At 36.8% G+C, this 12,669-nt stretch overlaps 1 protein-coding gene across 1 annotated transcript; it reads right to left on the bottom strand.

Annotated features, from left to right (window-relative positions):
- Positions 1 to 1,122: 1,122 nt before the first annotated feature.
- On the bottom strand, positions 1,123 to 11,584 carry pithd1 (PITH (C-terminal proteasome-interacting domain of thioredoxin-like) domain containing 1). The gene is made up of 6 exons (XM_022206938.2): positions 11,142 to 11,584; positions 8,494 to 8,537; positions 7,322 to 7,399; positions 7,000 to 7,104; positions 6,392 to 6,500; positions 1,123 to 3,343 (listed from the first exon to the last, which is right to left on the bottom strand). The coding sequence occupies exons 1-6, from the start codon at positions 11,325 to 11,327 to the stop codon at positions 3,242 to 3,244; spliced, it is 624 nt and encodes a 207-aa protein (XP_022062630.2). The 5' UTR covers positions 11,328 to 11,584; the 3' UTR covers positions 1,123 to 3,241.
- Between the last annotated feature and the right edge of the window lie 1,085 nt (positions 11,585 to 12,669).

Here is a 12,669-nt window from a genome sequence, read left to right as displayed (position 1 = left end):
GATTTATGTCTTCAGTGGGAATGAACAAGCTTTATGCTGAGTACTACAGACAGACGGGAGAATTTCAGTGAAAAGAGACGGATAAATTCGGATTGTTTTGGGTCTTCTCATTAAAATTGGTAACAGTAACAAAAATATTCAATACTGGCAGTCTTTAATTTTAATTCTTGCTTTAAAACACACATTTTTTGCTCTTTCACACACACTGCAAAACCCTAAACTTACACTCAGTCCTCGTTTAAAGGCGCTAACGTTTGTTCAGATATTTTTTAACAGCTGTACAGATCATAAAAGCCATGATAAAAACATAATTCAGGTTAAAAAACAAACAAAAAAATCTTCCATGTTGGTATTTTTTGTATTAGTGTAAATTGTGGCTTTTTAATTTGTATTTGGAACAAGGATGACTTTGCCATGCTATAAAATTCAAAGATATATATATTTGTCTAATATGCTCCACATGAACATCTAATAAAAACATCTTAAAATTAAAGGAAATAGTTTTTGAAAAAAAGATTAATATATATATTTCTGAATCTAGAAATACTCCACTTGGCCAAACATTTCCTAGAATTCCTCAGCAACAGCTTTAATTTAACGTTTCTCGCTGTTTTATTTTGGATCCAGCCTCATTTTTGTGAGATTTTCAGGTGACAGTTTGTGCTTTTAGTTAAATTTCTGAAGAATCTGTGCTCAGATTAAGTCAGTTTTAATTAAAATCGAAGCTGTAAGTAAAGACTTTCAGTATTTTCTGGATTTGTTTCATCAGATTTTATGTCCAAAGCCAAAAAATGTTGGCGCAATAAATCCATTTGCCTGGTAGTCATACAGGATTTACTGCAGAGTAAAGTCAGATTCTACTATTTTATATCACATCTAAGCAAATTATCAAAATAAATTCATGCACACAATTTAAAATTTCGATTTCAGTTGAATATTTCTTCTAATTTCTGTTATTTTATTCTATGAAAATGAAGTTGAAAACTGTATTTAGTTGAGATCACACTTTAAAAAAAACAATCCCTACTGTAAAAATGACATTTTTGTACAGCTTCTTTGGAAGTTCTACATATTTTTTAAAGAATTAGTACTAAACCTAATGATAGAATAACAGAATTCCAGTCGTTTGCTTCTCTTTATTTTCACAATATGTTGGAGTGGTACAAGTTTTAAAAGCTGAATAATGAAACAAAAACTGCAAAATATCTCCCAGATGATTAACAATAAAGAAAACAAAAAACATCAGAGCATTTTCAAATAAAACTGATTAGCTTCATTATCTTTATATCTATTCCAGTTCGTCTTTAAACATTCCAAACGTCTCCCACATTCAGCTGCACGTTCCTGTAAATGAGTCACTGCCACTGATGGTAAACTGGATTTGTGATGCAGAGAAATCAAGAATGACATAACAGCTTTGCAGAGAAAAAGGAACATGTGGAAGAGATGCAGCGCTTTTTAATGAGATTACAGCAGGAACTATTTGCTCAGCAGCTCTGGAAACAAGCAAAGTGGAAGTGACACATTTGTTTTATTATGGAGCTCACAGCCCGTTTTATCTTGCCGTAAATAAAACACAACAGCTTTATTTCCTCACTGGAAATTCCTCCCACTCAGATTACAAATATTGTACTTTAATAACTGGGTTAAACCATCAAAAAGCTGCTGGGAATTCATCCCATCACAGAGATAAACTGAAAAAACAGAAACACAAAAAAACAAAGAGCAACCCAGTTACTGCTCAAAGATGAACGCAGTCACAAAACGATCCACTGGGTGGCAGAAAATAAGCATCTCAAGCAGCAACAATGGCTCCAAATCTGTATTTATGTCTGGATTTTTTACATACTGAAGCAGCAACTCAAGCAAAATAATGTTGTCATTGTGTGACGCTCATTAAGAATGCATGATGTAAAATAACAACAAACGTCTGTCACTGTGTGGTTTCCATTCAAAGCCTTTAATGTGTAATTTGAACCCCCTGAACCCCAAACAGCTTCTTCTTATTTGTCACATTTTTTTCTCACTGTGGGTTCATTTTTTACTACAATATAAAATCCTGCACTTCTGTGGAAACAGAACAAACATGAAAAAGGAGAGAGAACTCAGTGTTCTGTGCTGTATGACAGAGTTATAATGTAAAAAAATAAAAATGAAAAAAAAAGTAGAAATTAATTTACTGATTATTTATTTTGCAAAAAATGAAGAAAATGTAATCAACGCATACATCATTTTTGTGTGTACACAGGTGTTACCAGTCCTGGAAAAGAAATCTGTGTCTCTACATACTGCAGATATTTTACAACTCATATATTTAACTGCTTTCCATACTTAATTTCTATTAGTTCTGTGTAAACACGGCCTGCAGTTCAGTCGAAAATTACCAGAATTGTTGTCGTATGACTGTTTGTCGCAGCAGAGTCACTGATAGCTTCACGGTTGCATTGAGGAGAGCAGAATTTTTCGGATTTGACAAATTCTGATTCAAGCAAATGTTTTATTTCTGCTGAATTTTTAAATGAGGTGTATAGAATAAACACTGCCTGCAGTTCCGTCGAAAGTTACCGGAATTTTTGTCATGTGACTGTTGGTCGCAGCAGAGTCACTAATAGCTTCATGGTTGCATTGAGGAGAGCAGAATTTTATTTTATTTTTTTTACAAATTCTGGCTCAAGCAGACATTAGATTTTTAATGAATTTTTAAAGAGACATGTAGAACAAAAAGACATCCTGATTTAAAGCTTAGACTTGGTGAAGTTTCCACACATCACAGATGAGTAGTTCAAGGATTCATAGAAAGCAGGAAATCTAAAGATTCTAACTGTTTTTACAGTTTCTGGTTCTGATAAATGGTGTAATTTGGGTGATTTTTTTTCTTTCAAACCCGCCGGCTGGTTTTGGGGTTCAGATGGTTAATAGCAGCCGTCACTTTATTTTGAAATGCTGGAATCTTTACTAGACAGATTAAAGTGAGAACAGCAGACTTTATCTGAGTGTCAAATGTTTCATGCATTTATTATGAAGCCCACATTCAGCCTTCACCCTTTATTGCCACATAAACAGAGACAGCTCTGCACTTCCATCACTCTGAAGCTCTCGGCTCTTCAGATCTCTCGCTCGACTTCGACCAACCTGCCGTTCGCAGCGTTGAACCGAATCTTTACGACAGTCATCAGACGCCAGTGAAACCTCTCCTCATCCTCGTCATCCTCCTCTTCCTCCTTCCAACTCGGTGCAGCTCTCAGGAGATGAAGTTGGTTTGGGGGATGATGCTCTCCAGTTTGTGATCTGCAGGGTTGGCCGCCGCCTCGTAGTTACAGATCGTCACCTCGTGTCTGTGAGCCTGAAAGGACAAAGAAGAAGACAGGCTTCTCAGTCTTTTTTAACTCCTGTTACATTTTACCTCACTGTAGGTTCATTTTTTCTCTGTAATGTAAAGTCCTGCTCCTCTATGGAAACAACACAACCATGACTAGAAGAAGAAATTTAAAAAAAATGTCGTCCATGCAGCATGACACACTTAGACTGCTATAATCATAAAAACGGAAAACAAAAGTTTAACTTCTTAAAGCTTTTTACAAAAATAAAAACCAAAAAATATGACCACAGATGTTACCAATACTGCAATACTGGGAAAAACCAAAGCTGTACACAGTGTAGATATTTTACTACAGTATTTTATCCCATAAGAACCCAGACCCATTTTTCCTTAAAGGGCTTAATGAGTTAAGGTCAGACATAAAACTTTACAGGAAGAGACTGTAGCACTCAGAGTGTTTGTGACACTGGTGTCACTGTGGGTTCTGATTCGATGCTCCTCTGTTTAAATAAAGCCTGCAGTTCAACCAAGACGTGATGTTTTTGTGAATCATAGGGTCTAAGCAGAATTTAATGTATTTTGTTTTTAACAGAATCTGGTGTAAAGAGTTTATTTTGGGTAACTTTTTAAAATCACACATGCAGAAATATTTTTACTAATAAATAACTATGAAGCTTGTGCTTCATTCTACTCCTTTTCAGATGAGGTGTGTTATTATTTTTTGCTTTCTTTTGCTTCGTTTTGTTATGTTTTACTTTGTTTTGTTGTTGTTTTGATTATTTTGATTTCTTTTTGTGGCCTTCTTGTCCTGACATTCATTCGGTCATGTAATAAATGCACGTTGCACATTAGTGGATTGTTGGAAAGTTGAAAAATCGATGATTTTTTTCTGTTTTGACTGTTTCTGTCTTGGACAAATGTGGTAATTTTTGGAGATTTAAAAATAACAAAACATGCATTTCCAACCTGTCATCAGGTTCTGGGGTTTCAGAGGGTTCAAGCTGTGGATTGTTGATAGAAATGGATGACATAACAACTACACAAAACAAAAATGAATGCATAGTTTAATTACTCCACCAAGGAAAGCAGCAGAGTTATGTGATGATTGCCGTACGTTTGACGTCTGTCTGTCTGTCTGTCTGTCTGTCTGTCTGTCAGCAACATCACTCAAAAACAGGCTAACGGATTTGGATGACATTTCCAGAGAAGGTCACAAATGACACAAGGACCAAGTGATTAGGTTTTGGCAGTGATGCAGCTTATTTTGATTCGGTATTCGTACATAAGGTAAACATGGATAACACACGCCTGAGCTCAGCACAGGGTCATTTTGTTTGAGGGTACATCTATATTAAATGGACACATTCTATGGTGCTGTGACTTTCGATTATCAATAACTAATAAAAGGCATTTCTAAGAAAAAAAATGCTGCATTTCTAACAGTGCCATACGGGGGAATGAAGAGCCTTGACAGCGTGCTGCCCTCTGAGTGCTTTTCTAGTTTGTAAAGTTAGCTCCAGCTTCCTGCCTTAAAGTGAAACTCATCTATGAGAAATAAAATATGTGGCTCATTAGCTCAGCAACTAGCAGCAACAAATCATTTTTATCTAGAGAACGAGAAGCGTCCAGTGAGCATCTTCACCTCTCAGCCGCTATCAACGTACGAACTCACAGCAGCAAAAGATTCAGTCACTTTCAGGATTCATTATTTCACTGTGAAGTAAGAAGTGTTGAGAAATCATCCATCTTTACATCCAGTTTATGATTCAAACTTAAGAAAACACAGCAAGGCCGAGCTGAGGAGGGAAAACAGCAGGAGATGGATGAAATGCTTCCATCACCTTCACCATCATTCCTCCATAACATGCTGGATGACGGGAAATATTTTAAATAATACGAAGAATCGACACACAGGCATGAAGAGACTGAACTATGTGGTCTGAATTTCAGAGGTACAAACTCTGTAAAGAATTTTAACAGACAAAGTGAGGCTGCTGTCGGGTGGAGAGCGGAACGGTAAGTCCAGAAAGATGCCAAATATTTGAGGAAAGAATCTGAGGATGAAACACGAGGCAAAATAAAACCTGCTCTCAGTAAATTTATGATGCGACTCAGACCTGAACAAAATGTTTGTTCATCAGGAGGAATTCCGGGAAAAAGTCAAGAGTGAATGCTTTCATGTAGGAACAAGTTGAAGATAAATAACATCATGAATGAAGGGGATGAATGAATGAACTCCTGCTGCCAGTTTATTAGGTACTGCTACTTTAAAGGAAAGCAGTCTAATAAAGCTGCTCTTAAGTGATTTAAAGTGTTAATAAGATTCTAATATTTGATCCTCACAAACATATCACATATATACACAGTGCTTAAAAATACATTAGAGCACCACCCAGTGTAAGGCGTTTGACACCGCTGCCCTGAATTCACAGCACTGCTGAAAATCACAATATTTTTCTATGTTTCTGTAATGGTCTATTCACCAGTATGTGGAAGCTCATTAATCAAAATGACATATTTAATGCTAAAATTGTTGTTCTTATGCAGGAATTTTAAAATTTACTTTAACACCATTCAAACCTAAAAAGTAAAAAGTTAAAATCAAATCAAATTAGGAGAAAAGTATGTCTTCAGCAACTTAAAATAGATCTGAGTCCAGCTGATCTGATTTGTTTTGTATATTATATCTCTTAGTTTGAAACAGGGTTTTGACAGAAATATTTGCTACCTGTCACCACTTCCTAATGTGTAAATCACCCAGCAAAGTGACGGTAGAGGTGGAATTTGCCAGCTGTTACTGATTTATATGGCAATTGCCTATAAAATGTCAGCTTCACACATATCTTACTGCTTTTCCACAAAGCACTCCATTTATTCTCATGTCAATTTAATTTGTTTTCTAAGCAACATCTGACACCAGAATGTCTTCCAGGATTAATATAGTTCGACCTTTTCATTAATATGAAATACAACAGGTTGAAATAAACCCGACTTTTCCTCCACATCGTATTCTAAATGATCAGAAACAGGATTCAGCGCTCAGGTTTTGATTTATGTCCGGTTCAGACTGACCTCTGAGTATTCTCCTCTGAGGCCGATGAAATAAACCCTGGTGCTCTCTGCTCCAAAGTTCCTGGAGATGTGGATGGAAAGATGGTGAACGCTGGAAAAACGGGCGATTCTAGACGTGGGGAAAGAAGAGGAGAGGCTTTCGTTTAAGATTAAATACACTTAGGGTGCAGAAGTACAATCTGCAGTTAATGTCATCTCTGGAATTTTTACATTTTGAGGGCCGGTTTTGGCCCACGGGCCGCATGTTTGACACTCCTGTTTTAAAGGTTAATTACAAAACAACTGTAGGTCCTAGAAGATTTCACATATTTGTAGATTATAAGCTGATAATAGTTCTAACATCTGTGTGATATGAAGCTCAGTTTAGGCTGAAGAACGACTGGTTTACTTGGAAACAAAAGTTTTGGGTTCAAATGGTTCAAAAAATTCCAAAACTACCTCAAGCGAGTACAAATTTCTTGGATTATTTTAATACTGGGTTGTTTTCATGAACTTTTTCCAATGTCTTCCTTTAAAACACACGTCATATGACAGGTGAAGAGCACTAAAGTGTGCAGTGAGTGTAATGCTGTGTTGTATTGTGTGTGTTGTGTAGTTTGTGTTCTCACTTTGTGGGATACTCCAACTGAGCCAAAGGGTCTCTGTTGAGCCTGAAGGCCTGCTCAGGTTCTCTGCCGGTGTCATCAAACGACATCTGAGGGATGTTCTTGTATCTACACAGACAGAAAACCAACAGGAGAAGAAAACGTATAAATATAAATGACTGCAGATCAGGCTGGGAGTTTAGTCTTCTACCTTCCTAAGCAGCCAGAGTACGAAGTGTAATTTAGAAAGCAAAGATTTTCCTGTTTGGTTTCATCCTGTAACTCTAAACCCATCTGGGTTTTGTTGATTTAAAGCCGATTCCTGATGAGAGAAGCAGAAACTCACAGTCTGATCTCAGCAGGATGAGATTCGTCGTCTTCTCCAGAGATGATGATTCCTTTTAGCTTCACGCTGCCGGTGAAACTGAAACATGAAACACAGTCAGACGCTGTCGGCAGCATTTAGAGCCGAGAGTGAAAATAAAAGATGAAAACACAACCAGAAATGCTTTGGGGTGAAATTACAAAACATGGAACAACAGTTTCTATACAGCTGATGAACAGATTATCATTTATCAAGCAAATGGTGCCAATTCAGCAAATGTTTAACACATCATGTACTTTGATTTGTGCGATTTTAACCTCAGCCTACAGCACAAACACATCACTGAGGTCATTTTGTGTTTGTCTACTGTCTATTTGCGGTCGTTCACTGTCTCTTTGTGGTTGTTTACAGTCTCTGCAGTTGTTTACAGTCTCTGCAGTTGTTTACAGTCTCTGCAGTTGTTTACAGTCTCTCTGCAGTTGTTTACAGTCTCTGCAGTTGTTTACAGTCTCTGCAGTTGTTTACAGTCTCTGCAGTTGTTTACAGTCTCTGCAGTTGTTTACAGTCTCTCTGCAGTTGTTTACAGTCTCTCTGCAGTTGTTTACAGTCTCTCTGCAGTTGTTTACAGTCTCTGCAGTTGTTTACAGTCTCTTTGTAGTTGTTTACAGTCTCTTTGCAGTTGTTTACAGTCTCTTTGCAGTTGTTTACAGACTCTTTGCAGTTGTTTACAGACTCTTTGCAGTTGTTTACGGTCTCTGCAGTTGTTTACTGTCTCTGCAGTTGTTTACAGTCTCTTTGCGGTCGTTTACTGTCTCTTTGCGGTCGTTTACTGTCTCTTTGCGGTCGTTTACTGTCTCTTTGCGGTCGTTTACTGTCTCTTTGCGGTTGTTTTGTCTCTGTGGTTGTTTTGTGTCTCACTGTGGTTGTTCACTGTCTCTGTGCACTCGATTTGTGTCTCTTTGTGGTTGTTCTGCATCTCTTTGTAGTCATTTTGTGTCTCTGTAGTCATGTTGTGTGTCTCTGTAGTTGCTTTCTTACTCTTCTTAGTTGATTTTAAGAGAAACCCTGCATATATACCAACACATTAAATAATAATAAACCCTTGTAATGTAAATATTTTCTAAATCTGTTTACACAAACAGCAGTAAAAAGTTGCAGTTCATGCTGACAGTGCAGATGATCTGAGGACTTACGGGATGTTGAACAGCAGCTCTTCATCTGCATCGCTCTCCACAAACTACAAGGCGAAAAACAACCAGTTAATACTTCTCAAAAACATCACTTTTATTCACAACTTTTCCCTTCTTGATTGTACATCCTGAATACTGATTCATCTTTTATTGTTTAACTAACAGTCACCAGGTTCCAGGTTTTTCCTCTTGGCCTTACTAAGAGCTTTAATAAAATTAGAGCTGCAAAAACAATGTTTTTGTTTTCCAGCTTGTCTAATGTGAAGATGTTTTGCTTTTATTTACTAGAAATGATGGAAAGCTGATTATTTTTGGGTCTGGGACAAAAAAAGACGTTTGAAGACGGCAGCATGAGCTCGAAGGAAACTATAAAGGTTGTTATTCTACAGATCTGATCCTCTGCTGCTTCTCTTGCTGAGGCTTCTTTCATTTTTGTGTCTGAGGATGTGCATCACTTTAACGTAAAAGCCTTGAGCTAAACATGTGATTGGTCATACTGTGTGAGAAAAATAAGACTGCCTCAGCATTTAATGGCATTCTTGCTTCTTTTTAAAAAACATTTTATAGACAAACCAGCAAAGAAAATATCATTTAAAGTTCAAATAGATTGTATCTGTCCAGTAAAGTTTCAGTCCATACAAAGAAGCATTTAAGAACAACAACAATGTTCTAAAACTGCATAGATGTGACATTAATGATCAGTTAATTTGTTAAATAATAAAATATTCTGTCTATACAAAGTGAGGAAACAGTGAAAAAAAATCTCTTGCAATCTCACATATTCAGTTTGCTGTAATAAATAAAAAAAAGCAGAAAGTTCTAGGATTTTAGAAGCTTTGGTGTCTTTTCGTGGTTGTTTTGTGTCTCATTGTTGTCATTTTATGTATCACTGTTGTCGTTTTGCACTTCTTTGTGGTCATTTAATGCTTGTTTGTGGTCGTTTTCAGTCTGTTTATGGTCACTTTAAATATATTTTTTGGAATATTTCTATTTTGATGGTCATGTGTGTCTCTCAGGCATCATTTTACATCTTTTTGTAGTCATTTTCTGTCTAATAACGGTAATTTTTTAATCACTTTGTGGTCATTCTACGTGTCTGTGAGGTCGCTTTATATCTTATTTTAGTCTTCAGTGGTCATTTAATGCACCTTTGTGGTCGTTTCAAGCCTCTACAGTCTGTTAGTGGTCGTTGTACAATTACTTTTCGGCATTCGGTGTCTCGGTATATTGATATTCTCTCTTTGTGATCATTTTCTATATTTTTGCTGTAGGTTAACATCTATTGGAGGTAGCTTATTACATCTCATTTTGGTCTTTGTGGTCACTTAATGTATATTTGTGGTCATTCTGTGTGTCTCTGTGGTTGTTTTGAGTCTCTTTGTTGTCACTTTACATATCTTTGTGGTCACTTTCAGTCGCTTTGTGGTTATTTTTATGTCATTGCTGGCATTTTACAAGTCTTAGAGGTCGTTTTACATTCTATTTGTTTTTTGGTGCTCATTTGCATCTCTTTTTGGTCATTTAATATCTTGTTCCAGTTATTGTATACCTCTCTGTGGTAGTTTTGTGTCTATTAGTCATCATTGTGTGCATCTATGCGGTTGTTTTCTGTCTCTTTACGGTCATTTTGTGTCACTTTTTGGTCATTTACTGTCTTCTTGTGCTAATTTTGTGTCTATTACTGGTCATTTTTTTTATCTCCGAGTTTGTTTTTGCCACTTAATGGTCATTTTCTGTCACTTTTTTGTCATTCTGTATGTCTTAGTGGTAATCGTGGTCGTTTTGTATTTCTTTGTGGTCATTTTGTGTTACTCCGTGGTTGTTTTACATGTCTTCGAGGTCGTTTTATACGTCATTATGGTCTTTGGCGCTAGTTTTCAACTCATTGCAGTTATTTTGTGGTCATTTTTGGTCTCTTTTTTTGTCACTTTTTGGCCATTTTGTCGTTTTATGTTATTGTTTTAAATCTCATTTTGTTTTTTTGCATTTCTTTGTGGTCCTTTAGTGTCTCTTTAAGATACTTTTACATCTTATTGTGGTCTTTAGTGCTCGTTCGCGTCTGTCAGTGGTAATTCAGTGTCTCGCTGTGGTTATTTTTTTTAGGTCTTTATGGTCATTTTGTGAATTGTTAAGGTAGTTTTTCATCTCAGTTTGGTCTTTAGTGCTCGAATATGTCTCTTTGTGGTCGTTTAGTTTGTTTTTGAGGTCTTTTAGTGTCTCATTGTAGCTGTCTCTTTTTTTCTCTTTGTCATCATTTAGTGTCTCTTTGTGGCCATTTTGTGTTCGTCTCTTGCCTATATATATATATATATATATATATATATATATATATATATATGTATAAAATTTGGGTTTTTGGAGTTTCTTTGTTTCACTTTTGGTCCTTTCATATCTGTTTAAGCTAGTTTTACAGCCTATATTTGTCTTTTGTGCTCTTTAGTGTCTCTTTCTCGTAATTTCGTGTCTCTCTGTGGTCATTTTGTGTATTTGCTGCCTCCCTTGAACCTCCAACATTAATAAGTTCATTTTTTAAAACTGCGCAGCCGCAGTCCGCCTCTTGTGTGCTGACTGAAGCCCACCACAGCGTCGCTCGCTCTCTGCGGGCTCAGACAGAGGCTCTACGCGGCAGAGAGGCTCTGCACGGCGGTTACCTTCTCCCGGTCGTTCCGCTGGTCCCAGGGCTTGAACACCAGCCTCCCGTCTCCGTCCCGGCTCTCGTTCAGACACTGCAGCTTGTCCAGGTCGATCCGCCGGTAGAGTCCGTACTCCAGGCCCCTCTCTGCGGGCTCGTGCTCGCCCTCACACCCGCAGCCGTGACCGTGACCGTGGCCGGACATCGTGCAGCTGAGTCCGCCACTCTCCGTTACCGAACACCGGGAGAAATGAAGCACAGAGCTCCGTTAGAGCGCTTTTATAAAGTGACGTGAGATCAGCAAGTTTCAGTTCACAGCGTGAAGCGGAGCGACGTCCGCGTCAAGTGACCAGAAGTGAGGACGAACTGACGCGGAGATACTTTCAAAATAAAACCAGCTACTTCCGTTAATGACACTTAGCTCAATAAGCGTTTATTAGTGTGAATATTATATTAACAATGTTGCCAAAGCATCAACGACGATAAAATTACAAAAATATAAATTAATAAAAGAAAAAATTATAAAAAGAGCAACAATATAATTTAATTAAGCGGAACAAAAAAACTGAATAGGCCAATTTAAAAAAACAGTTAAAGTGGAACCATTTTAAGAAAATAACTAATTTCACTGTCTCTGTTTAACTATTTTTAGATAATACTTTTAAAATAAATTTCACTGTAAAATAGCACTTAAAAAACACATCTGAATCAAAACTATCAAATTTAAAATAAAAATGAGCTGAAACAAACTCTGTTAATGGGAACAAAGTTGGCAAAAATAACGTGACCTAAGTTTTTGATGTATTTTCAAATGTTTGCAGGTATATTACTGTATATTTTAGTTGTATTTATCCATGCAACTTGTTATTTATACTGTATAGTTTATCAAGTAATTACTGAAAACATTGTGATCCCAAAGCAATGATTAATTTAAGTTATCTGTAATTTGACTTGGCATAAAGATTTTCAAGTTTCAGCTGCACCCCAAAATATAAATGTGACGGACAGGATGGACAAAGTCACTGACGATGCAATTTAACAGGCATTTTATTTTTAAGACAAACCTTACGTCGCAGGAAGTCCTCCTCTGTAACATTGCGGTGACTTTACTTTCATCATTCAGAGCAAAACACAAGGGATCTGCTCTCTGATTGGCTCAGCCTCTCTGCCGTCAAACGACCATAGTGTCGCACAACGTTTACAAACGTCAACACAACACATCAGGATTGATATGAGAAGCAACTGCGTCAATTCCACAGATCAAACGAAGGAAATATTTATTACGAAGACTTCGGCTTCTCGCAGTGTTTATTCAATAATGTGTAACCTTTATTTTGTTAATTTTAAGATTAAAAAGTTCATTATTTCTTGCTTAAAACAAAGAAAAGTCAAAAACAAATGTACATATATATATGTGTGTGTGTGTGTGTGTGTGTGTATCTGGGACGGCTGGTTGTGGGCTAATAGGGCTAAGCCCTCCCAAGCAAACACAAAAAAGATGAGAAGATTATTTTTTAAATAACTTACAACAGATTGTTTTAAGTTTA

The sequence above is a fragment of the Acanthochromis polyacanthus genome, chromosome 11, assembly GCF_021347895.1.
Source record: "Acanthochromis polyacanthus isolate Apoly-LR-REF ecotype Palm Island chromosome 11, KAUST_Apoly_ChrSc, whole genome shotgun sequence".
Taxonomy (NCBI): Eukaryota; Metazoa; Chordata; class Actinopteri; family Pomacentridae; genus Acanthochromis; species Acanthochromis polyacanthus.
The sequence above is the reverse complement of the archived record's forward strand: the minus strand, read 5'-3'. Positions and strand labels throughout refer to the sequence as shown.